Here is a 24,878-nt window from a genome sequence, read left to right on the forward strand (position 1 = left end):
TCCAAAATCAAGAGAGACAAAAGCAAAAATGAACTATTGGGACTTCATCAGTAAAAAAAAGCTTTTGCACAGCAGAGGAAATAGTCAACAAAACCAAAAGACAACCTACAGAATGGGAGAAGATATTTGCAAATATGTCATCAGATAAAGGGCAAGTATCCAAAATCTATAAAGAACTTATCGAACTCAGCACCCAAAAAAACAAAAAATCCAGTCAATAAATGGGCAGAAGACATGAACAGACATTTCTCCAAAGAAGACATACAAATGGCCAACAGACACATGAAAAAATGCTCAACATCACTCGACATCAGGGAAATACAAATCAAAACCACAATGAGATACCACCAGTCAGAATGGCTAAAATGAACAACTCAGGAAACAACAGATGTTGGTAAGGATGCATAGAAAGGGGAACCCTCTTATACTGTTGGTGGGAATGCAAATTGGTACAGCCACTCTGAAAAACAGTATGGAGATTCCTCAAAAAGTTAAAAATAGAACTACCCTATGACCCAGCAATTGCACTACTAGGTATTTATCCAAAAGATACAAACATAGTGATTTGAAGGGGCACATGCACCCCAATGTCTACAATAACCAAAATATGGAAAGAGCCCAGATGTCCACCGACAGATGAATGGGTAAAGAAGATGTGATATAGATATACAATGGAATACTACTCATCCATCAGAAAGAATGAAATCTTGCCATTTAAAACAACATGGATTGAACTAGAGGGTATTATTCTAATTGAAATAAGTCAGAGAAAGACAAATACCTATGATTTCACTCATATGTGGAATTTAAGAAACAAAACAGATAAACATAGGAGAAGGGAAGGAAAAATAAAATAAAGAGGCAAACCATTAGAGACTCTTAACGATAGGGAACAAACTGAGGGTTGCTGGAGGGGAGGTGGGTAGGGGGATGGGGTAACTGGGTGATGGGCATTAAGGAGGGCACTTGATGGAATGAGCACTAGGTGTTATATGCACCTGATGAATCACTAAATTCTAAACTAATAATACAAAACTAATAATACAGTATATGTTAACTAAATTGAATTGAAATAAAGAATTTTTAAAAAATATCCAACATACTCAAAAGTTTTTTCACATTCCTTTGTTTTTTTTTTTTAAGATTTTATTTATTTATTTGACAGAGAGAGAGACAGCGAGAGAAGGAACACAAGCAGGGAGAGTGGGAGAGGGAGAAGCAGGCTTCCTGCAGAGCAGGGAGCCCGATGTGGGGCTCGATCCCAGGACCCTGGGATCATGACCTGAGCCGAAGGCAGACGCTTAACGACTGAGCCACCCAGGCGCCCCTCACATTCCTTTGTTAAACCTTCCTCTCCCTTTTTTCCTCCCCCACCCACAGATAACAATGAATGCTTTCTTTCACTATAGATTAGTTTTCATTGTCTAGATTTTTATAAATATAAAATCATAAAGTATGCATTTTTTGGTCTGGCGTCTTTCAGTAATTATGTATTATTCTGAGATTTATGTCGTTTTTGTAGTCAACAGTTCATTTTTTTTTTTATTGAGTAGGATTCCATTATGTGGATATACCAAAATTTGTTTATCCATTAACATGTTGGTATGCATTTGGATTGTTTCCAGCGTGACTCTATTACGAATAAATGTTATTTTATTTGGTTTTCCAGTTTTAGTCTGGTCATGGCCCTCTTAAACTAATGGCACAGCATTAATTAAGTATACGCCATTGATAAAGAAACAGTGCCTTGAAACTTAGAATGTATATATCAAGCATATCAAAGAGAAGAGGCAAGAATAATAGGAAGCTTCTTCCTGCTACACCAAGAGTACCTTATTCCATATAGATCCACCTCTCTACAATCCCAGCAGATAACCAATGTTAATAGTTCACTTTTAACACTACTGTTAATTAACTATTAATTCTTAAGAGGGCATTTGTGGAAGTCAATAAAGAACAAGAATGAGGGCCACTCGGCTGGCTCAGTCAGTGGAGCATATGACTCTTAATCTTAGGGTTTTGAGTTTGAGAGCCCCACATTGGGTGTAGAGATTACTAAAAAATAAAATCTTAAAAAAAAGAAGAACCAGAATGAAACATGGAAAGATGGATTTGGGGATAATAATGATTGGGGGCAGGAGAGAGACTAGAGATTATAGGAGAGAAAGTATAGATGAAAGCAATAGATAGGACACCAAGGACAAAATTTACCTGTGTGCTAATTTCACCTAAATCATCTCCCTTGACCTTTTCACATATATGACATAAGTCCCACATATTTTCCTAGATTTCTTAGTTTCTGTCAATTAATCTACTTTTGGTTTCTTAGCATAGATTCAAAAGGCAATTTTTCATTTCTCTTACTATTTTCAAAAAATACCTACTCAAAATAAAAAAAAATAATCAGTATGGAATAGAATTGTGGCAAATGGTATTAGGTTCAACCATGTATGACAGACATCTTACAATAGCAATGGCTTAAACAAGATAGAGTTTTATTTTTCTTACAAGTGAAATGTCTGGAGTAGGCAGTCCAGGGCTAATACAGTAGCCGCATGGTGTCAGGGAACCCTGTCCCTTACTTTTGTTCACAGAGGCAATTAGCATCTTGGTTAACTTTCTGTGCATATGCAAACATAGAAGGATCTGTGTGTTCGTGTTTTCACATGCACACGTGAATACATGCACACAAACACACAGAGAATATGGTGCAGTCATATACTCTACACACTATTCAGCCCTTCACTCTTTACTCAGTAACTCCAGATGAGCACAGATTAATTCATCTCATTCTTTTTAAACCAGACAGATGGACACACACACACACACACACACACACACACACACACCTTTTTCCTTTTAATCAGACACATACTTGATCACCTTCTTCTTAGAATCACTATTTCTTTGACCTCAAGATACTTGTAATCCCTTACTAAAGTTCTCATGGTTAGTCAGAGTTCCAGCCTGTGACAAAAGTAGCCTCCATAAGACCCACTAGTTCTTTTAATGCCAAGGAAGTTTTGTTTAATAGAAAAATTAGCAAACATCAGTATGTTAAAGAGAAGATGAAGGAGTAAAATGAAAGGTATTGACCACCTTACAAACTGACAGTATTTTGCACATGTGTTGCCTCTTTTAATAATCATAGCATTTCTATGAAATATTATTATTTCCATTTTGGAGATAAGATAAAAACCTCCAACATGACTTTTTTGGGTATGTCTTTGTTGAAAGATAACATACATACAGAAATACAACCAGATTATCAGTGGACAATCCAGTGAATTCTGACATGCCCATATCTGGGTTTTGAACATTATCAGCACCCCAGTATCCTCACTCTTGCCCTCTCATGGTCAATGGAGAGGTCTGACCTAGCAACAGAAGTCATGAGACTGGATGAAATCATTAAGAGAATAGTCACCATGGTAGGAGAGAAAATATTTGAGTGAAGAGTTCCCAGTTGACAGCGAAAGAGTCTCATGTATGCACTACTTGTGAATATCATGTTACATTCAGAATAAGTTTTATTGGGCAAAGTCTCACTAACCAGGAGGTAACAAGCACACAGGGGCCCCCTGAGCTCTCATCTCCACAGACAGGACTCCAGGAGAAAGACACCATCATTCTAATGTGCTGTGTCTGTATAAGAATAGGCAGCAATGTCTAGATTACTATGTAAAATGAAAGTTTCCTTCTTGAGAAAGTGACTCTCCTAGAAAGTCCACTCTGGAGCTTAGCAGCTGGTATCTGCCAGTTCTCCTATTGAGCTAATTCAACCTCACTAAGCTACCAGAAGGGAAGAACAAATGAGTCTCCAAAACCATCTGTATGTTTCCGCTTACCTAATAAAGAAACAATACCTAGGAGTTGAGACCTCTCAATTATTTCAAATACTGCTGATAGGTTAAGTAAGATGAGGACGAAGAATTGACCATTGGATTTAGCAATGGGAAGTTCAATGATCACCTAGGCAAAGCCAGTATTAATGGAGTCGTGGAGGAAATGACTGAGTGGAGTGAAATTAAGAGCATTTTGAGAAGAAGAATTGGAAATAGTGAGTATAAGTAAGTCTTTCAAGGAGTTTTGCTGTCAAAGGCAGATAAAAACAATTGAGTGACTGTTGAGTCACAAACCTGTACCTCTGAAACAAATAAAACAAAATAGGTTAAAAAAAAAAAAAAAAAAAGAAAGGAGGAAGAGAAAGAGGGGGGGGGGGGAGTCGGAGGGGGAGACGAACCATGAGAGACTATGGACTCTGAGAAACAAACTGAGGGTTCTAGAGGGGAGGGGGTGGGGGATGGGTTAGCCTGGTGATGGGTATTAAAGAGGGCACGTTCTGCATGGAGCTCTGGATGTTATACGCAAACAATGAATCATGGAACACTACATCAAAAACTAATGATGTAATGTATGGTGATTAACATAACATAATAAAATTAAAAAAAACAATTGAGTGATAACTGTGAGGGGAAGTGGGATCAAGAACAGTTTTTCTTCTTTTCTTTTGAGTGAGAGAGAGCGGGGGGAGGGGCAAAGGTAGAGGGAGAGAGAATCTTAAGCAGGCTCCTCGCCCAGTGTGGAGCCTGATGTGGGGCTCAATCTCACAACCCTGAGATTGTGACCTGAGCCGAAATCGAGAGTCGGATACTTAACCGACGGAGCCACCCAGGCACCCCCAGTTTTTCTTCTTAATATAAAGATTATGAAAATAGGTCTGCCTACTTACAAGAATGATTCAGGAGAAAACAAAAGTTGATAGTAGGAGAAAAGGGAGACAGTAATGTTCTGAGTGAGATGACATGGAGATTTGTGCACAAGAAAGAAGTCTGGATTTAGTAGGAGTGAAAAGAAACAAGACCCATCATAACAGATATATGTGAACAGGTGCTGGAAGGTGGTGGTGGTGGAGGGCAGGTCTATGGACTCTCTCCTCTGATGACGTCAATGTTATTAGTGAACTAAGAAACAATGTCACCAGCCAGAAATGAGGGTGAAGAAGAGGTGTGGCAGGTTTAAGGGGAGATTAATTAATATGAAATAGTCATCTGAAATTATATGTCTTTTATATGATGGGTAAGTTATTCTAAATGGGCTCAGACTGGGAGGATCGCAACATTAGTCAGAAAATTAAGCAGCTAAAAACTTAAGCATTATTCACCAAGAAAAATATGGGCACACCTGAACTCATTGCTCTCACAAAACCCAAATTCTGATAGTTATCTTCCATGACTTAACATCAAGACATTGAGTTATATGTTTGCTGTATTTGACTTTCATTACAACATTTCACTTTGGGATTGAGAACTATAAACCAATTTCCTTTTAGACTCTTGACATTTTGCTATTAGTTACTATTTAACAAGAGCCATATCAGCTGTGTGGCACCTCCAGGAAAGGGGTGGGTATGTGTGTTTCTGGCAAGAGAGAAAAATAAATATTTTTAGCTTGTTTCTTCCATTTCCTTTTGTTAATTCTTTCTTTCAGCTAGGAAGGAAAATGTATGTTTCTCTGCTTCATTTTGATGACAGTGTATCAAAAGGAGACCATCCACATAAACTGAGATAGCTCCATTTTGTTTTACAGGCACATTTGCCATATTAAAATCTGGGTTATCTCCCCTCATGGGGAAAAGAAAAGGAAATTACATTTTCAGGTCTGTTTTAATGTATCCAAAAAAAGAAGGAGCAATTTCTGTCTGTTCCCGAAGAACATGAAAGCTTCTCTTCCAGCTGCTACTGTGGAAAAAAAATAGGAAAGGAAGACTGAGCTTTACAGACTTATTTCATTTTGATCATTCAATATGTTTTCAATAAGCTGCCTAATTTGATTTTTAAACAAATAATAAAAATGCAATGGCAGGTCCATTGGGCAAAAGTTTTGGCTTTAACTTGAAGTGGATGATAAAAAATAACAGATGGAGAGAGAAGGCGTTACTCTTTTATAAGAATTACTCTTATAAAAGAGTAATTTTATAAAGGAAATCCTGGGCTCAGTATTTTTTAGGACTCTCAGTACTTTGCAGAGTTAAATATTGACTTCACTCTTCAGTACTCCTATTGCTTGTCTGATAATAGCAAGTGGAGGATGAGCAGGTTATTCAACAGCAATCTATTACAGTCCAAAATGGCAAAAAATTCATACTAGGCTTCCAGCAGTAAACAATAATGGGAATAAATGAATAAAACTTGAAGAGAACTCTGAGGAGTAAATTGCATGATTGTGTCATAGTGCCACCTGGCCTATGCAATAATCGTCTGCCCATATGGCATCAATTTGCTAATACAAACATGAAATTGACTATATTTTATATGGAAATTATATCTTTTCAAGCACAAGATAAATTTGAGATGCCAGTCCTTCCAAGAGGACAATTTATATCATGCTGCCTGTAGGAGAATTTCCATTTGGATCGCTCACTGATTGTTGAAGAGCTTTGAAGTGGCCATTTCTAGATCCAAATGGCCTTCACCTCAGATATTATCACTTACTAGCATTATTGGGCTAGAAACTTCAGGATGAGTGCAGGTAAGGAAATGCACATATCACCCAAATACTATTGCTTCAACTAGAATTTATAATAAGGAACACTCATGTAAATTTTGTAGGCTATATGGCCTTTTTAAATCTTCGGGTGAATTCACGTGCATATTTAAATATAGTTTACAGCTATTCATTCATCTTAAATTATGATGCCTTGGTTTTGAGATTTATTCACGGCTTTTAACTTAATCATGTTCCCCAGCGGGAGCACAGGACACTCATTTATCAAAGCTATAAACATTTTTCTTTTCTTGCCATATACACTCTATTTTAAGGCAGACGGAGGAATAAAACTTAAGAACATTTCAGAAGACTTGGCACAGCCGATCAGCATGTGCAGGGGCTTGCATCCTGCACTGTATATAATTTTTCTTTCAGATTATGTTTTGGTAGGAATTTATCCAGATTAGCTCTAGAGTAAAGGAATGTTAGAACAGAAGGGACCCCTAGAGAGGGCCTAAGGCTTGAGGCCAACCCAACCTTCTTGTTTTATAAACTCTGTTTTATAAACTCTCCTAGAGAAGTTAAGAGACTTAAGCAATGTTTTATTAATGTGTAGCATGGCCCCTGTCTTATTGTGTAGGACATTTGGGAATAAAGCACCATGTGTATGTAAAAACATAGGCTTGGGGTCAGAGTAAGCCACATTCAAATCCTTGCTAAACTGATAGTTAGCTATGTAACCTTGAGTAAGTCTCTCAACCACTCTAAAACCCAGCTTCTGGGTCTTAAAGTTGGAGATAATAAATAGCCTACTACATAAGGTCATAATGTGAATTATGTGACATAATCAATGTAATAGGTCATCACATACAGAAAATAATAAAATAGCACAGGAAATATATAAATTCATTATGCTAAAATTCCTGATAGTATTGTAAAAGATAGTGAATAAAATCTGCTTTTAATAGCTTAAAAATTAAATTTGAATAGAGTTTTATCAAGAAATATTTTGGGCTGTTTAAATTATATTTGTGAATCTCATTAGTTGCACAGGGTATAATATTCAACCTGGGGGCACTTTCTGTGTAAAACCAAGCCACTTCGAAGGAGGTCTATAGAAGGTAAAAAGTGGATGACCATGAACTCATCTGCAGGGCCAACGAATGTATTATAGATACATACATGTGTAACTGAAAAATTTAAGTAAACTGGCCCTCTTGATTTATCTTTTTTAATTAATTGGAACTGAATGGAATCATATTAAAATCAGATTTTGGCATCCTCAATGAATAGGTTATCATTTTTAAGCAGAGACCAATGTAAGAAAAATCAAATATCATACTCTTCTTGAAAATTTGATGGATCCAGTTGTTAGATTTCAGCACATAAGAACTCTGCACCTGAACATCAAGCATATGTTTGCAAAGTATTGCCAATGAGATGCCAATAAACAACTTTTTGGCTTTGATGCAACTCTTTCTGGCTGATAGGCAAATTGTATTTTGGTCAGAAAGAAAGCCAAGTCCCTGAGGATTCTCTTATACATAGTATTCTAAGCAGCAATAGCTCCATTGTTCAGTATAAGGGGCCCCTTACTCAAGGCCTCCTTGCAAATAATCTAAAACACATGACAGACAGCAATGACTCTCACTGGAGCAAGCTTTTAAGCAGCACTTAAAAGTTCTTCAACAAAGTACATAGGAGAACTTTTATCTCCATTGCAAGTTGGGGTCCACTTAATTCAAATGCTGTATCATTCCAAGTTGTCTGAGAAGCAGATGCCAAGACAGAATTAGATGGTAGAAGGATTTATTGTAGGAGACACCTGTGAAAGACATGAGGAGAGGGAGCAGAATAGGCAAGGAGAGCATCACATGATGCAGTTGCAGCCCCTGTCTAAGGAGAGGAGGAAGGAAGGAAGGACGATCCTGTGGGAAGAGCCTCACACTCTAATGCCACTCTGAGAGGGCCTCAGTCAGGTCGATGGGGAGTCCCAAGCACAGATTGCCCTTCAGTAGATCTGCTTTTGGGCAGAAACGGCCTAGCTCTAGTAGCCAGTCACTGGCTGGGAGCAGCCTGGAGAAAGTGTGGCCTTGGAATGAGCATGATGGCAGATTCAAAGGTGTGGCCACTGCAGGCTGTCTGCCTACCCCGGTAGTTGCAGATAAAGTTCTCCGGAGGGGCACCTGGGGGGCTCAGTCGGGTAAGCGTCTGCCTTTGGCTCAGGTTGTGATCTCAGGGTCCTGGGATCGAGTCCTGCATTGGGCTCCCTGCTCAGCGGGGAGCCTGCTTCTCCCTCTGTCTCTCCCCCATCCTCTTGCGTGCTCTCTCTCTCTCTCTCTCTCTCACACACACACACACACACAGTCATTAAAGTCTTCTGGAAGGGAAATCTGAGCACCACCAAGATGCCATAGATGCCTTTCTAAGATAAAGCCCACAGCGTTCTCTAACTGGGCTCCTTAAAAAGACAAGAGGGTCTTTAAGGATGGTTGAATCAATGAAATGCAGTGTATTATGTACAATGAGATACGGATAATCACTGGGGCTCAGAAGCATGGCTTAGGTCATTGCCTCTGTTGCGTAAGATCAGATTTCCTTCTTGACTCTTTCTTGGTCTAGGTCTCCTTCATCCCCTCCATCTGAGTTTCATGCAGTTCTACCTTGAAATGCCTTTTCCATCAAATAATTGACTCTATTACCAATACACTACAAAAATGATCAGTCTCTGCTGCACAGAGTTCTTATTTCATGAATTCTGACTTTGTACAACATTTCAATAATTTGATGACTCTTCCTGATTTCACAAAACTTAAAAAGGATTCTTCTTCCTTTTTTGACAATCATCATTATGTGGGAATGATGACGGCATTTAGATCCAACAGAATTCTGTTTCTGAACTACTTCTGTTTTACCCAGAGAAGGTAAGGCGGTGGGGCAGGAGGGTGGGTTTTATGTTCCTAGGCTTTGGGAGGAAAAGTAACTGTGGGGATTGAGTCTGAGAAGAAACAGACTATAGTCAGTTACGCTTTGCTTCTGCATAACACTGCTGAACCTCTCGCTGCAACACCCAGAGGTATTCCTATCAATTCATAACAACCAAATGTAAATGACATCAGCACCACCCCACATTTTCTGGCCAGCCCAGCCTCCTTTCTGGCATATCTAGAATTTATATTTTTAAATGAATCATCTCAAGCTTCCAACTAAAACCTTTTTATTTGGGGTAGAAATTTTAGGATAATAAACCATATCACACGCAAAGCATTCAAGAGAAAAGCTATTGTGTCTTCTTTGAATTCACAAGGGAGTAATAATTACAGAGTTTCTCCTTGGTAAATCCTGTATCTGGATAAATGAACAAAGTACAGTTTACCTCCTGACCTAAACTTTTACCGTGATAGCATAATCCAACCTTAACCTAAAATGTGCAAAGGATTCTGACTCTTCCACAAGAAAGAATATACAACTCCTCCCTGACTTATGCTGAGAAAATACTCTGCCAAGCACAGGATAGGGTGCCAGCACTCAGAGGAAAGGAAATTGATCTTTAGTAGGAGCTGGAATAATGACTAGCCTTATTCCTCTTGAGCTCTTCCTTTCCTCAAAGTATATGAATCAGTTGAATCTCTATGAACCCAAGGGAGTCCTTATGGGAATTCTTAACACAACTATCATTCCCTGTGATTCATTTTTGCTTAAAGGGTACTAGATCATCTCAAGAAAGTTGGTTTAATAACAATGCCAAATTTTAATGTAAACAATTCTTACTGAAAGAAAAGCTCTCTAATCTATTGCTTTGTGTGGCTAGTGGAAGCAAGCTCTCATCCTCAGTGTGCTTCAATGGTTTATTCCAATGTGTGGACTACACAGCTTGATCACAGTACCTGTTTCTTAAACCAAAGCATATGTACTACTTTTATCTTTATAAAAATCATTGCCTTTTTAAAAAAGTCACTGCCTTTTAAAAAATTACAGAACTTGTCCTTGCTCATTGAAAAAAAATCTAATAAAACAAACTATGTAAGGTGTGAATTTGTGAAAGTTTTACCTACTCATTGGGAAAAAATTCACACAGCACACAGAACTATATGGACTAAAGAGTGAACATTCACCTTTCCCTACTTGTCCCTTCCCCTGTTTTTACCCCTAGGGGTAACCAGATTTTTTGCTCTGCATTTTTACAGAATTTGGCTCCTACTTTAGGTTTTTTTTTCCTGGAACTATTTTTATTTAATCACTGCCAGCAGCTCATATCAGTGATGACTGATCTATCTCATTCTTTACAGAGTTGCAAAGCAATCCATCGCATGGACTCTTTATTTAACTGGTCCCTATTAAGGAACATTTTGCCATCAAATTATCTCTATTACATTAAAGATGAAACAAATATCATTATCCATATATTTTTGTACTGGGTAAATGTACTGTAGGATGATCCCAGAAGTAGAACTGATGATTCTAAGAATATGTGGAATTTAAATTTTGATACATATTGCCAAATTACCATTTACAAATGTTATTAACTATACAATACCATCATTATATGGGGGTGTCCCTCTCCCCATGTGCTTGCTATCACCTTTTTGACGTGTTAGTTTCCCATTTGGAAATCTCTGAAAACATTAGCATCTTCAGAGATACATTTCCAAATAGGGAAATGTGATTTCATTTATTCCAACGTTCTATGGTGGAGCAAGATTTGGATGCATACTTGATACACCAAACCTGAGAGGCGAAATATGTGAATCCGTGAGTGGAACTGTGCAGCAGCTGCTAAGAGTAGTTTCTTCCCATCTGGTGGTCCCTGAACTGGTAGAAATTCAAATTGTGGTGGTGATGCCCAAGCTACCTTCAAGGTTTCCATCTTGCAACTTTTCAAGATTATGATGCAGTGAAAATATTATAGGTTTTGAAGTCAGTTAGAACTGAGATCAAATCTCTACTTTCACTCTGCCTAGGTAAATGCTCTGAGCCTCCATTTCCTCAAATGAAAAGTGGTGGTACTTTGTCCTATCTCATAAGAGTTAACTATGTAAGACAGTAAATTGCCTGTGACAAGCAAATGGATAAGTATGACCACATAAAAATTAAACTTTTCTGCATAGAAATAATACATCATTTTTAAAAATTTAAAAGACAAAGAATGCAGAATTATTTTTAACTTGCTTTCATTCATATAATTTAGCAAAATTTTGTGAGTTCATCTATAAATATACATCTCTAGAAGTGGAATCTCTGGCCAAAAGGATAGATGCATTTAAAATTTTATAGATATGCCAAATTGTTCTGAAAATATATTTTATTCTCAGTTGACATTTAACAAGAGTGTCTTTGTCCCCACACCCTGACTAATATTATATGCTATTAACATGTTTTATCTCTTCCAATCTGATAGAATAAAAAAAGTTTATTATTTTGATTTACATTTTCTTAGCAGTGAATGAATTTGAGCATCTTTTCAAATGTTTATAATACTTTATTTTTATTTTTCTGTGAATGCTCTCTTCTTAACCATCTTTGAAATGTCAATTTTACTATTGGGTTGTCTACTTTTTTAATAAATGAGTTTTTAATAAGATCTCCTTTTACATTAATTTTTTTTCTGTTTTATCTGTTGCAAATAATTTTTCATTATATATCCTTTTGTGTTGTTTGATTTTTTTTTTACCATGGAGTTATATTTCAAAATTAAAACAAGATTCTAGAATATATAGGTATACATATATAGTATTATGACATACCTACATCTAACTCTATGTATAGTCACTTTCTTCTAATGCAAAATATACACGATCCATAATAAAGCCGGATAGAAAATATAAAACACCTAATTCCTCCCCATTGAATGAAACTATGTTAACTCAGTATTATCTTATAGTGATCAGCAGCTCAATTTTGTATTTGTATGGATAGATTAATAAAAATGGAAATAAATGAACTTAATATTTGACATACAATCTCCTTCAAAATATAGAATTCTTGGGGAAGGACATAAATGAAACAGGTACTTTGTTTTAAAAATATATAACCACTTAATTCGTCCCTGTGAATGCACAAATAGCTTTTAGTAACTTAATTTGTTGCTCATCTCAAATAAATATTTGAATCTTGACAAGACCACTCTACAAACTAAGAATTCACCAAAAGAAGGAATTTTAAAATTGGAATTTCATGCTCAGAAAGATGAATTTGGAGTAGAGCAGCATGAGAGAATAGTGAGGAATTTTATCTGAGAAACTTTGATGATCTTGCTTCACACCACAAATATTGGGCTGCTGATTCTGCTGTCCTATTATGGACACTTAAAATAATTTAAAGTTACTAAGGCTGTTTATTTCTGCAAACTTATTTTCAGACAGTGATCGCAAGGAGTAAAAACAGGCTCTAGGTTTTGCTTTGACGGTTTTCAGTTTGAAATCAACATTCATCATGTATAAAGCATGTAAATGTGGTTAAAACTGTTTAACTCTTTTGTGAGTCATAAGCATATATGAAATAATTGACATATTTCTAGTAAACTTAATAAACCCCCAGATAAGGCAGTAGTTAGGTCAATCTTTCACTTCAAATAATCCCAAGAAAGCTGGGAATTGTAAATAAATCTCAGATATCTTGCTCATTTTGGTTTTTGTTTATCTGCATGGATTCTGCTTAAACCCTGGAACACAGAGTTCCATAGACTCTTTAAGATTTTCATGAACTATGAATGCAATTAAATTTTTAAATACCAATATTCTCAAATCTAGGATATTAAATTAAAATAACTTTTGAACCAAACTTTCTGTGGTTGCTATGAAGTAAACACTTTGTTTCTTAAAATTAAATGTTACCAATGGCTTTGAGTTAAAAAGAAGTTAAAAGATGAGTGTGAGATTGCCTCAAATTTCTGGCAGCGTTTTCCCATTTGGGTATCTCCACATGAATTTGCAGAGGAAGAGAGAGTCCTTCGGTCTCATCTTATACAAAGTCACCAATATATCATCCAGTCCTCCATGTCAAATCCATGTAAGATGACCTCCATGAACAACTTCTTGAATGTATTGGTTTTGGAAGATGTACTTCTAAACAACGCTTGGCTTTCACCTATGGGCACTGTACATCTTGAAGATGTTTTTTTATTTGTTAGTTTTTCTCTTATTTGTTATAGCCACCAAGAAACTCAGAGTAAATATTGTGGCTGACTTCTGGCAAATGAACAGTACATTACGATACGCTTTCAAAGGCTAACTATCCCTGCCTGTTATCTTAGTTTTATTCCCTTTTCTTTCCTTTCCCATTTTCTCATTTGCTTTATTTTATTCATCTTTTTGGCTTATACATTTCTCCACAAACCATCTCAAGTCCTCTTTCAGAAGAAGGGGGCTAGAAAAACATTAAATAGATAGATAAATAAGGCAAATGAATGATAAAACAGATAAGGGAAATAAGATTAAAAACTGTGACATCATATGTTGATTTAGAAAATTATCAGTCAACAGAAATAAAGTGATTATTATGTATCCACTGCTTTGGCTTATTCATGCTTTTTATTATATAAAAAATAATTAATTAGTGATGGTACCTCATATCACATTATACAATGTATGTATTTCTACAAAGTCGCTTGTGAATCAAAGTATATAAAGCAAATTATATATTTAGCCTACTAGAGGAAATTGCCATTCAAGCACTTCATAAGACATATAATTTTAGTACTAAATGAATACTCAGCTTCTGGTTTGGATGAGGTTTTTGTTAATCGGATTCAAGTTCCCTGATTTCAAAGAAAAGCAGAGTGTAAAAGTATAAAAACCTGTTCTTTCATGCCTCCCACCTACCTCCCACTTTCCAGAAATTTTCACTCCCTAGAAGAAACCACAGTTAATAATTTAGTGTAATTTTTCCAAATAACTAAAAAATTCAGGAGAGATATATATATATATACATATATATATGTAAAATGGGCAAGAGTTAAACAGACACTTCCAAAAGAGGAGGTCCAAATGACCAGCATACATGAAAAGATGCTCAACTTCCTTAGACATCAAGAAAATACTAAGAATAAATCAGAATGTAGTACTACTCCACAGGCCCCAGAATGGCTAAAACAAAAAAGGTGAAAAACATTAAGTGCTGGTGAGGATGTGAACGATCACTCTCATACAGTGCTGGTAGAAGTGCAAATTCATGCAGCCACTTTGAACACTCTTTGGTTGTATGTACCCAGCAGAACTGTGTACAAATGCTCACCAAAACACACATACCAGATAATCCATAGGAGAACTATTCATATTAACTAAAAATTGCCATCTACCCAAATGCCCATAAATTCTAGGATTTTTACTACCAGGTTGTTGGTGTCTTCTGGATATATATTTCAAATATATTTTATAATATGTTGCTTTTATTTTAGCTTGATTTATAATATTGAGCATCAAATGGCCTTAAAAAATGAAGTTCAACTTTTTAAGCAAGCATTTGTTAAGTACTTAATGTATGCTGCATTCTGCACTGGACTCCTTAACTGGATGTTCTTTCCAAGATGCCCTTAGACCAATGCCTCTGTGAAAGAAATGTACATGCAGATAAATGAAATCAAATAATAAGTACTGTCCTCAGACTTATGAAAGAGAGGTCCTTGCACTGGGTCTCTTGTAGCCCATGTCCTAATTCACAAGACAAGGAAACTTTGGGCGAATGAGATGTGCCCACCCATGGGCTGTGCTTTCTCTTTAGACTGTCCTCTAAGGATATCTCAGACTTTGGAGTTCCCAGCCTAAATGCCCTGAATCCTGAGGTTGGAGAGAGAGAGGTTGGTTAAAGCTTAGACATGTGAGCTGGGGTTCTACACACACATAGAGGAGACCCTCTCTGTGTGGAGGGGAGAGCTATGAGCAGAAAGAGAAGTGGGGAGGATGGACACTGAGGATCAACCTGATCTCACTGCATCGCCACTTCCTGGTGCAGAACTCTGAGAAATCTAAATTCAAACGCCTCCTCCCAAGTCCTTGGGAAGGCGCATTTCTCAAGATGAGAAAATAGAACATATTGTATCCAACAATTTGTTAGTTTGACTATCACTTTTAAATATTTAGGCCTATGGTATATGGGCTCCATTTATCTTCTGGTTCTGGACCCCACAAATATTAGAGGTGAACCAGCATGGAATGGTATTTAAAATGCAACAGACTGCTGATCTCCGCCCCCCTCACCATCCTCCCTGTTAGTTTGATTCCCAGAAATTTGAGGAAATTTTAAAGTTTTTGTCTCAGACAGATGCTTGTGGTCTGGTGGTGTAAAAACAAACTGATGGTTGCCAGAGGGGAGGTGGGTGGGGGGATGGATGAAAAAGGTGAAGGAGATGAAGAGTACGCTTATTGTGATGAACACTGAGTAATGTATAGAATTATTGAATCACTATATTGTACACCTGAAACTAATATAACACTGCATGTTAATTATACTGGAATTAAGATCACACACACACACACACACACACACACACACACACACACACACAAGATGGACAAGATGGTAGCTGTGGCTACCTGGAGGGACAGTAGAGGATTCCAAAGAATGGACTCATCCCAGAAAAGCTCTGGGTTCCCATCCAAACCTACATCTACCTAATTATGGGCTTGGCCCAGTCCCTTTGCTTCTCTAAGTGAGCTTCCTCACTGATAAACAGAGGAGAATTGCACTTTCTTCACAGAACTGCTGTGAAGAAAAATTGACATAATTTATGTGAATGTTCCTAGAATACTATACAGTGTTAGGAAAACCTATGATAAACACATTTTATGAAGCAAATGTAATTTCAACAGACATTCTGATCTATTATTTGTCTACTATAGTTGAGACCTATTTTACTTAGTTCTCAAATTCTTTTATTACAGATATCATGCTTCCTGTGGTAAGATGTCTCAACCCTACACTTGGTTCAGCAAGTGCTATAGAGGGCCGGTGCCCTTGACAAAATTGCGTTACCCTGCAAGCCCTCTCTCTCCTCAATACAGTCCTTGCTCTCCCTAAGGGTTTTTCCAGTCAGGAATCTCCCTCGCATTCCCTCACCTGACCTCACTGGGTAGACTATGGGTGGTAGTAGGTCTGTTCCTTTCATGTGTTCTTCCTCTTGGGTTTTCATGATGCTCTCAGAGAAGTCTGATTAGCAAACTCGATTGATAGTTCATTTAGTAATTGGAAATATTCTGTATGCCTAATTACTATAAAGGAAAGTTGCTAAGAGAAACTTTTTCATACCTCCTCAGATTCCTTTCATTCATATCCTTTTTTGCTTTTATATTTTCACCTCTTCTAAAAATGAAAAGGATAGAAGCAAAGAACAAAATAATATGTGAAGACAAAAGGTAGGAAAGGATAGAATGTGAAGGGAAAGAGGAGATGGAAATGCTTGGATCAAGGAAACATTGCTAAATTTATTCCTTAGAGAGTAACCTGAGTGATGAAGTTGGGTCAGTGCTGGGGTTCCCACATCTGCCAGACTCCAGGGCTCCTGCCATTTCCATTACTCCAGAGGCCCGAAGTGGAAGCTCATGGTTTTCCTCTATTTTGTGGTGTCCATCAGGAGATTGAATTTGATAATGAGAACAGCAATTTATAAAGGAATTTGGTGAACTGGAGCACACACTAAGGGGGGCACCAGGATGATGTCAGGTTTGGAAACCACATCACATGAGAAGTATTGAAAAGACCTGTGCATGTTTGGCCTGGAGAGAGGTAACTTGCAGTGAGACATGTGAAAGTGTGTCTCATAAAAAGAAAAAAAAAATTTAAATGGCGAATTTTGTCCCTATGAGCTCTAGAGATAGAACTGGGTACAAATAATAGAATATCAGAGTCTGGCTAAAGTACTTTTAATGAATAGTGTAGTCACAAAATGGAATGTGCTTGCTTCCCAGTAAGGGAGTTAGTGGGTTACTCATCAACATAATTATCCAGACAGAAGCTAGATGACTTTCTATCACATGTCCTTTAAAAACAAGATTTTGTATTTGATGGAAGGAGAGGGAAAATAATCTCAAAAAATACTTTTTATTTTTTAAATCTTTACACTTAAATGATTTAAAGTGGAACATTCACTCATGAGTCCCTATCGGTACACGGGGTGTCATGGATCATTTTGAATTTTACTCTGACTCAAATGGAGAACCATTGGAAAGTTTTGAGCAGAAGAATGCCCTGATATGACTTAATTGAAAAAGAATTTCTTGGGGCACCTGAATGGCGCAGTCAGTTGAGCACCCGGCTCTTGGTTTCAGCTCAGGTCATTGATCTCAGGGTCATGAGATCTGGGCCCACATTGGGCTCTGTGCTCAGTATGAAGTCTGCTTGAGATTCTCTCTCCCTCTGCACCTCTTGTTTCTGCTCTCTCTCTCTCTAAAAGAAATAAAATAAATATTAAAAAAAAAAGAATTTCTCTAGTAAGTGAGTTTGCACAGGACTCTGGGTTGGTGGGGGGGTAGGGGAGGGTGTTGATGTAGGGAGACTAGTGGAGTTGGGAGACCCCAGGAGTAATCCAGGTGAGAGATTATGGTGGTGCTGGTCATGGAGGAATTCACAAGAAGAGAACAGATTCTGAATATGGCACTTAGGAGCTCCTTATAGAGATCTGGGTTTGAGATAGAAATGTGGGTGGTATAAATTTTCTTTTTTTTTTTTTTTAAGATTTTATTTGTTTATTTGACAGAGAGAGAGATAGGGAGAGCAGGAACACAAGCAGGGGAAGTGGGAGAGGGAGAAGCAGACTTCCTGCTGAGCAGGGAGCCCAATGTGGGGCTTGATCCCAGGACCCTGGGATCATGACCTGAGCCGAAGGCAGATGCTTAACGACTGAGCCACACAGGCGCCCCTAAATTTTCATTTAATTTGACTAAACATTTATTGGGAATCTACCATTTGCTGGGCACTAACCTAGACATTTTAGGCACAAATATTAAGAATACATGGAGCGCCTGGGTGGCTATTCCAGGCAGAGGGGAAGGCCTGAGTAAGTGCAACCTTGCCTTTCATGAGGTGAATGTGCTTTGGTGTGCCTTAACTTGTAACAAACTAGTCCACTTAAGACCTGATACATTTCCCCCCATAATCTGGAAGATATAAAGAGGGACATACTGCTGTAGACCTACACTTCATCATATATGAGATCAAGGGACCTTTCTTCCTGGAACTTAAAAATAAAGACTGCCCTCCATGTAAGTTGCAAGGTTATATCCAGTTCCATCAGATTTTATATTAACCGATGTGTCTTTTCCTGTGTTGTCTTGCACGCTGATATCTTCCCAAAGATGGAGCAGAAGCAAAAGCAGTCAGTCCACATTTTCGCCTTAGCCTTCATTCCCTAAGTCCACATGTCTTAGGGAATGAAGGCTACTGCTAAATCCAGAAGAAAAAAGAAGGCAATCCTTCTTTTTTAGCATGGCCCTTAAATCCTTTCAGGCCATGAACAATAGAACATAGAAAATATTTTGTGAGTCCATCTGCCACCTCCTAGACTACATCAAGATTCTCTGGGCTGGAGGGTGGGGGAAAGAGGATGAGAAGGCACAGGAAGGACATAACGAGAGAATGTGGTGGTGCTGGAGTCTGACGCGCTAACTGGGAAGGTCATCTCAGACAAGAATGGGGTCAGCATTCCATTCTAGTGCCTGGTCTCCACTCCTGTCACTATTGCCCTGTCAGCCAGTGTGGCAAGTACTGACCACCCAGCCGGAGTTCTGCCTGCCTTTACCCTAATCTCTCTCTGTGTAGGCCACTCCCATTTTAAAAACTCCAGACACCAGGAAGCACTCCTACTGCTCCAGCAAAGCCTGGAAGCCCGAAATCAAGGGATTGGGGAAGGGCCTCAGGGGAAGAAAGCTTTCTTGTACTCAGGTGGGATAGAATAGGACCAGTTCAAAATCAACATCCACGGGACACCTACCACGGTATAGGACAGTGATGATACACACCCCTTCCAGAATCTTTCCTCCTCCTCTCATTCTGTCTTTGCCTGGAACAGTTGGGTTGTTGAGCCACAGCTGAGACTCAAAAAGGACTCTAAGGAACAGAATTTCCCACTTCTTTGATTTCTTTAAAAATAGGAGTATCCTGGGGCACCTGGGTGGCTCAGTCTGTTAAACATCTGCCTTTGGCTCAGGTCATGATCCCAGGGTCCTTCCTTTAGAAGCAGGGAGCCTGCTTCTCCCTCTGCCTGATGCTCCCCCTGCTTGTGCTCTCTCTCTCTCTCTCTCTGAGAAAATAAAGAAATTAAATCTTTTTTAAAAATTTTAAAAAATAGGACTATCATCTGCTGCCCCCATCTACGGCCCTGTGTTCCTTCCTGACTCCTTTCCATGCACCACTCACCACGTGTTACTCTCCCCCCCCTGCCCCCCCCCCCCCCCCCCAATCTTTTATTCCAGGGCGAAGAAGCTTGGTTTCTTTAGACTGTTGTTTAAACATTTCTCTCTGGGTATAAACTTGGCTTTGTGTCTGTGAGCCCTGTAATAATAATAATAATAATAATAATAATAATAATAGAGTCATTTAGTGAGCCGAAGCTCTTTAGAAGCTGTTAGATAAATGACATTACACTGGCAGTCAGTAGTAAAGTAAATAGTAAAAAGACAGCATGACTGGCTGCTCCTTCAGATCACAGACAACCTGGAACTGGACTTTTGTACTTTCTGCTAAGAAAAGCATGTGGTGCCTGGGAGGGTGATGCTCTACCAAATGACATGTTCATGCACAACGCTAGTAACTTTCTGAAGCACTCCGACCCCTTCTCCTCTCACTTTATTTCCCTACAGTGGAATGAGGGGGACAGGCTCGGGTTTGACAGATGAGCTGTGTCCTGCGCAGGGCGTTAAAAGGCGTTCCCTGCGGGACACACAAGGACCTCCTCAGGCTGAGAGGCCTGTGTCCGGACACCCTGCAGCCCTGTGCTCTGGCTTCGGGACATAACACCTCTGCTAACATGCCTCGTGCCTTTGGCAAATTACTTCATCTCTCTGTCTCTGTTTTCTAACCTCTAAAATAGGATCCTCTCCACTTTTAACTATCCTTTCACCCAGGGAGCAAGAGGCAGGTGGAGAGAGGCAATGTTTGGTTGGCTAATCACGCTTTCCAGGCTACCTTGCTCGCTTTTTCCCTCCATTCCTGCAGATAGCTAACTTTTCTTTAAGTGTTCCTTTCAATTTGTTGACTGCACTTAATGCTCTTTTAGGTCCTGCCTTCTTTTCGGGAACAGGAGTGGGCGGAGAGGAAGTGTCCTGCCACTACCAATACTTTCCTCTAGGAGGAGCCGCGCAGCCCAGAAGAGAGTGACACGCACCAACTCCAACTCCTTCGCGGGGAACGCTTCATCCCAGCTCCTCGGAATGCTTGGCCCGGACGGCGCTCCGCGCCTCCGCACCGGGTCTCGAACCGGTCGCCCCGAACTCCCGCTTCCCCTCGCCGCTGCTGCCCGGGTCGCGGGGGCGGCGGGCCGGGCCCGGCGTGACCCCTGGTGAGCGGCGGCCGCCGTTTCCCACCCATCCCCTCCCGTCCTCCCTTCCCGTTTCACCCCGCCCCCTCCTCCTCCCCAAGCCTGACAGCCCGCGAGCTGCCAAGCTGGGCGCAGCCATGGGAAGAGGAGGCGGTCTAGGGAGCGGCGGCGGCGGCTGCTGGAGCGGCGGTGGCGGCGGCTGCTGCTGAGCCGAGGCGGCGGTGGGGACCCCGAGCTGGGGCCACGCAGGCCGGAGGCCCCCGCGCCCTCGGCCCCAGCGCGGAAGCGAACCCGCGCTCTCTATCCGTAGGCGAGACTCAGAGGTACTGGAGCGGGAGGGGGGGCGGGGGGGGGAGAGGCTCAGGGAGTCGGGCTCTTCTGTCCCCCCTTTTGTGCCCGGGGGCCTAGGAGTGGACCAGTTGTTTATGAAAGTGGGGATCTGGCTTATGTATTTACACGAGTCATTTTTTTCCCGGGGGACTTGGGGGTTGGCTGTGCTCCCCTCCTCCTCGAGAAGAAGTTGTTTTCTGCTGGTGGGTTGTTGTAACCCGATCCACGCTGTGGATGTGTGTGTGTGTGGACATTGGTGGTGGGCGTCAGGAGTTGGGGGCGACAGGCGAACCATCCCACGCTGGCGCCTACTGTGGCCGGTGTTTGCGGTACCTGGAGGGGCTTCCTCTGAAGCCAGGATTGTTAAAGTCGTAAAAGTTTTGCGTTTCTCTTTGACATCATCAGCCGGGCTGGGGCAGGAACTGCTGAGGCTGCCGCCGCGGAGCGGGGAGAGGTCCCTGGCGGCGCGACCGGAGGAGAGGGGAGGTCGTCGGGCTGTGCGCGTCGGCACCGCGCGCTCCTCCCCAAAGCGCACCGCCCTCTGCCCGTTGTGCAGACTGCAGCCACGCTTTGACACCCGCGGAGCTGGGGTCAGTAGACTCACGGCCACCAGTCCCCAGGAGCTGGAGTGGGTGGACATCGTGGCAAGCCGAGCACCCCCAGCCCCTGACACACTTGTGGTTATGAAATCAACCAGGCTCAAAGTTTTGACAGAACTGCCCGAAGCATGAGAGCTGCGGGTGAGTGGGGTAGCCGCGTGTCAGGGGAGAGGGTGCTGGTGGCGTGCACAGGGTGCCGGGCAGGGTCACCCACTCGCGGGTGCGTGGGGGAGTCTATTTTGGGGCGAGTGCTTTATATATAACCCGAGTGGGGACGCCGACTCGGGCCCGGCTGCGGGAGTTGGTAACCTGGCTTCGGGTATGCGTGCTGTATGGGTGTACGTGCGCGCTGTGTGTGTGTGCGCGTGTGTGCGCGCGTGTGTGCGCCTGGGGAGGCGTGTCGGCGCCTGAGCCAGTAGGGTGTGCAGGGGGGAGGAGGAGGCCAGAGAGGTGCCGCCCGCCCATTTGTGCAGCCAGGAGACCTTGGAAGGGACAGGGAAAGGTAACGGGAGGCCAGAGGGTTGGGAAGTCGCAGGAGTTCCTGCATAGGATTTAAATACCACGGACTTAAAAACACTAAACTCCCATCCAAGTACTAACCAGGCCCGACCCTGCTTAGCTTTAAAACACTAAACCCATTGCCTTTGAGGAGCTGAAGGCTGGAGGAGGAGGTTTCTGGAGCTCTCAGGAGACTTGCAATAGGAGGACGAGGGTTCTATGTGTAGGTACAGAACCTTGGAGGCCCAGACCCGAGTTGGAGCTGCAGGTCTGAGATTCCCGGGGTGCAGCTGGGCACAGTTCAGAAACTAGATGGTCTCTGTAGTGTTTACCTTTAGAATCCCTGGCACGTGTGCCCGGGAAGGCACTCACCTTTAATACATGTTGCGGCAGCTGTGCGGTGAGCAATTGGTGTTCTAGGCTAGTTTCCACCTGGGTCACCCTGCTAGTCCTTTTCTCTGGTGTGCCAAGGTATATACACTTTGGAGGTAATTAATGTGAAATATTTTCCAGAAATTAAAATGCTAGATAGAAACAAAATGACTTAGTCCACAGGATTGTTAGTTCCATCTTTTCTGTGATTGGGGATTCTATTTCCTTTTGAGAAAAGCTTGTTCCCAGATTAGATTTCTAGGGGTCTCTGGTTATTTACGGTTTCTCTTCAGATGGACTTCAGATGCAGCTGGAAGGATGTGTTTTCACCCAGAGACCCTTGGACATCATTTGTAGTTTAAGCACGGCTCGTCCTTTATCTCCTTCCACCCTTGTAAACTTTTTGATTCACATAAGTCTAAGGAAAGTTGGTGAGCCAACATTCAGCTTTCCATTTGGAGTAAATATATCACAGTGAAATTATAGTTTTGGTCTGCTGAATGCTATGGAAGGCCAACACTTAATAGGCTAAAGTGTGAAATGAAAGTCTGTAAAGGCAGTGACAGAGCCATGACTCTCCAGTGCATTTTTTTTTTTCAAACTGAGCATAACTTTACGTTGCAAATATTTGTTCTAGGCAGAGTTTGGGGCTGTGTTTTTTTTATTATTAGTGCGTAAACAGCAGACCACATCATAAACCACTTAAAATGGATACTAGGCATCTTCTCTATGCTATATCTGGTGCTTGTGTTAACAGATGTTTACAGTGCTTGGTTACCTACGGGACTGTCATGTGGAGTATCTCATTAGATCCGGACATAATGTTTATAGCATAATGTAATAAATGGAGCCCCAGTTGCAGCCTACTTCTGCCAAGCGCATGAAATACCCCAGCATGGAAACAAATCTTGAAGTTGGTCCAACTTGGCGAGCCTTTTTGGCTATCTGCTGGTGAGCATTGTTAATGTAAAGATAAATCTGAGTGATACAGTGAGAATGTGGCACAGTAACTTGTTTAACTTAGAAAAACAGGCATGGGTTATATTGATTAAATTTGTGAACCTGAAGATTAAACTTCTCTGGTCACTCCACTGGTAAATTGCACAGTTATGGAGACTTGGTTTAGTTTTAGAGAACAATTAAAGATATGTCAATAATGAAAATAACTTAATGTGTTCACATGTGTCCATAAAAACCCTCAATTTTTTTTAAAAAAGAGAAAACCCTGTAACCTCTGTGGTAATGATTTAAATAATATGAGATTCCAACTCATCTAATCACTTTCTGAACATTGATTTGGTAAGAATTGAATTTGGTAAGGCTTTGGAATCAGCCCTCTGCTCATTGTGTAAACAAAGCAATGAGGGTGTCTTTTAGGGAAGTGATTTTTTTTCCCCTGACCTTGAACAGTATAATGTTAATAACATGCCCAATAAAATGTTTGATGAGTATGGTAACCACCTTCAGAGGTACCTATCAGGTGCATGAACTTCCACCTCAGTAGCCCTTTCTGGAAATGGGCCAGCCCACCTCTTGAAAATAATCAGCTGGGAATCTTGCTTCCTCACTGGCCAGTCCATTCTAGGAGAGATTCATTTTTAGAAAGTACTGCTTTGCACTAAATCAACATTTTCTTCTACCTATTGACCTACTGTTCAGTTGCTGGAGCAACACACAATGAATCTAATCTCTCTTCCCTTTAAGTGCTATATTTGAAAACAAACATTATGCCCCTTCTTCCTGAATTCTTTCTTTCTTTTTTTTTTTTTTTTGCTATCCTTGCAGTTCTTCTCACCCACAGTGGGGTCCCACCCTTCCCTGCCCTGACAACATGCCCCAGAGTCCGCATTCACGATACCCCTCATCATGTTTGTCATCTAAAACTCAGATGTGAAATCCTTAGTTCTGGACTTTCTGCAGCCATTAAGGCAGCTTAATATTCATGAGCTATTTTAGCCATCTCATTACACAGTTCACTAATTTCTAAGCTGTAAACAAGATAACAACTTACTCTTTTTAGATTATTAGTCATCCATAGTCAAGACATTATAATCCTTCAAAATATTTTTTATGTTAACTGTACTTCATTAACAAAAAAATATTTTTTTTATGCCTGAATTTCC

At 40.5% G+C, this 24,878-nt stretch overlaps 2 protein-coding genes across 5 annotated transcripts in view; both read left to right on the forward strand.

The window, feature by feature from the left end:
• The window catches only part of FBXO4 (F-box protein 4), a 509,956-nt gene that overhangs the window by 368,673 nt on the left and 116,405 nt on the right, over window positions 1-24,878 (forward strand). The window lies entirely within an intron of this gene.
• GHR (growth hormone receptor) overlaps window positions 1-24,878 on the forward strand; it is a 603,240-nt gene that overhangs the window by 323,320 nt on the left and 255,042 nt on the right. The window contains exon 1 of one of the 4 annotated variants that reach the window (XM_032415199.1): window positions 20,805-20,977. The exons of 1 other annotated variant lie outside the window; for it this stretch is intronic. Coding sequence is in view for 1 of the 3 variants with exons in the window: in XM_032415196.1 (XP_032271087.1) it covers window positions 22,014-22,026 (13 nt within the window). In the remaining 2 variants the exon portion in view is untranslated. Of the gene's footprint in view, window positions 1-20,804; window positions 20,978-20,997; window positions 21,280-21,363; window positions 22,027-24,878 lie in introns of those variants that run through there. 2 more of the 4 variants (XM_032415197.1, XM_032415196.1) reach the window with 2 other exon arrangements.

The sequence above is a fragment of the Phoca vitulina genome, unplaced genomic scaffold, assembly GCF_004348235.1.
Source record: "Phoca vitulina isolate PV1807 unplaced genomic scaffold, GSC_HSeal_1.0 scaffold17, whole genome shotgun sequence".
In the NCBI taxonomy this organism is placed as follows: domain Eukaryota; kingdom Metazoa; phylum Chordata; class Mammalia; order Carnivora; family Phocidae; genus Phoca; species Phoca vitulina.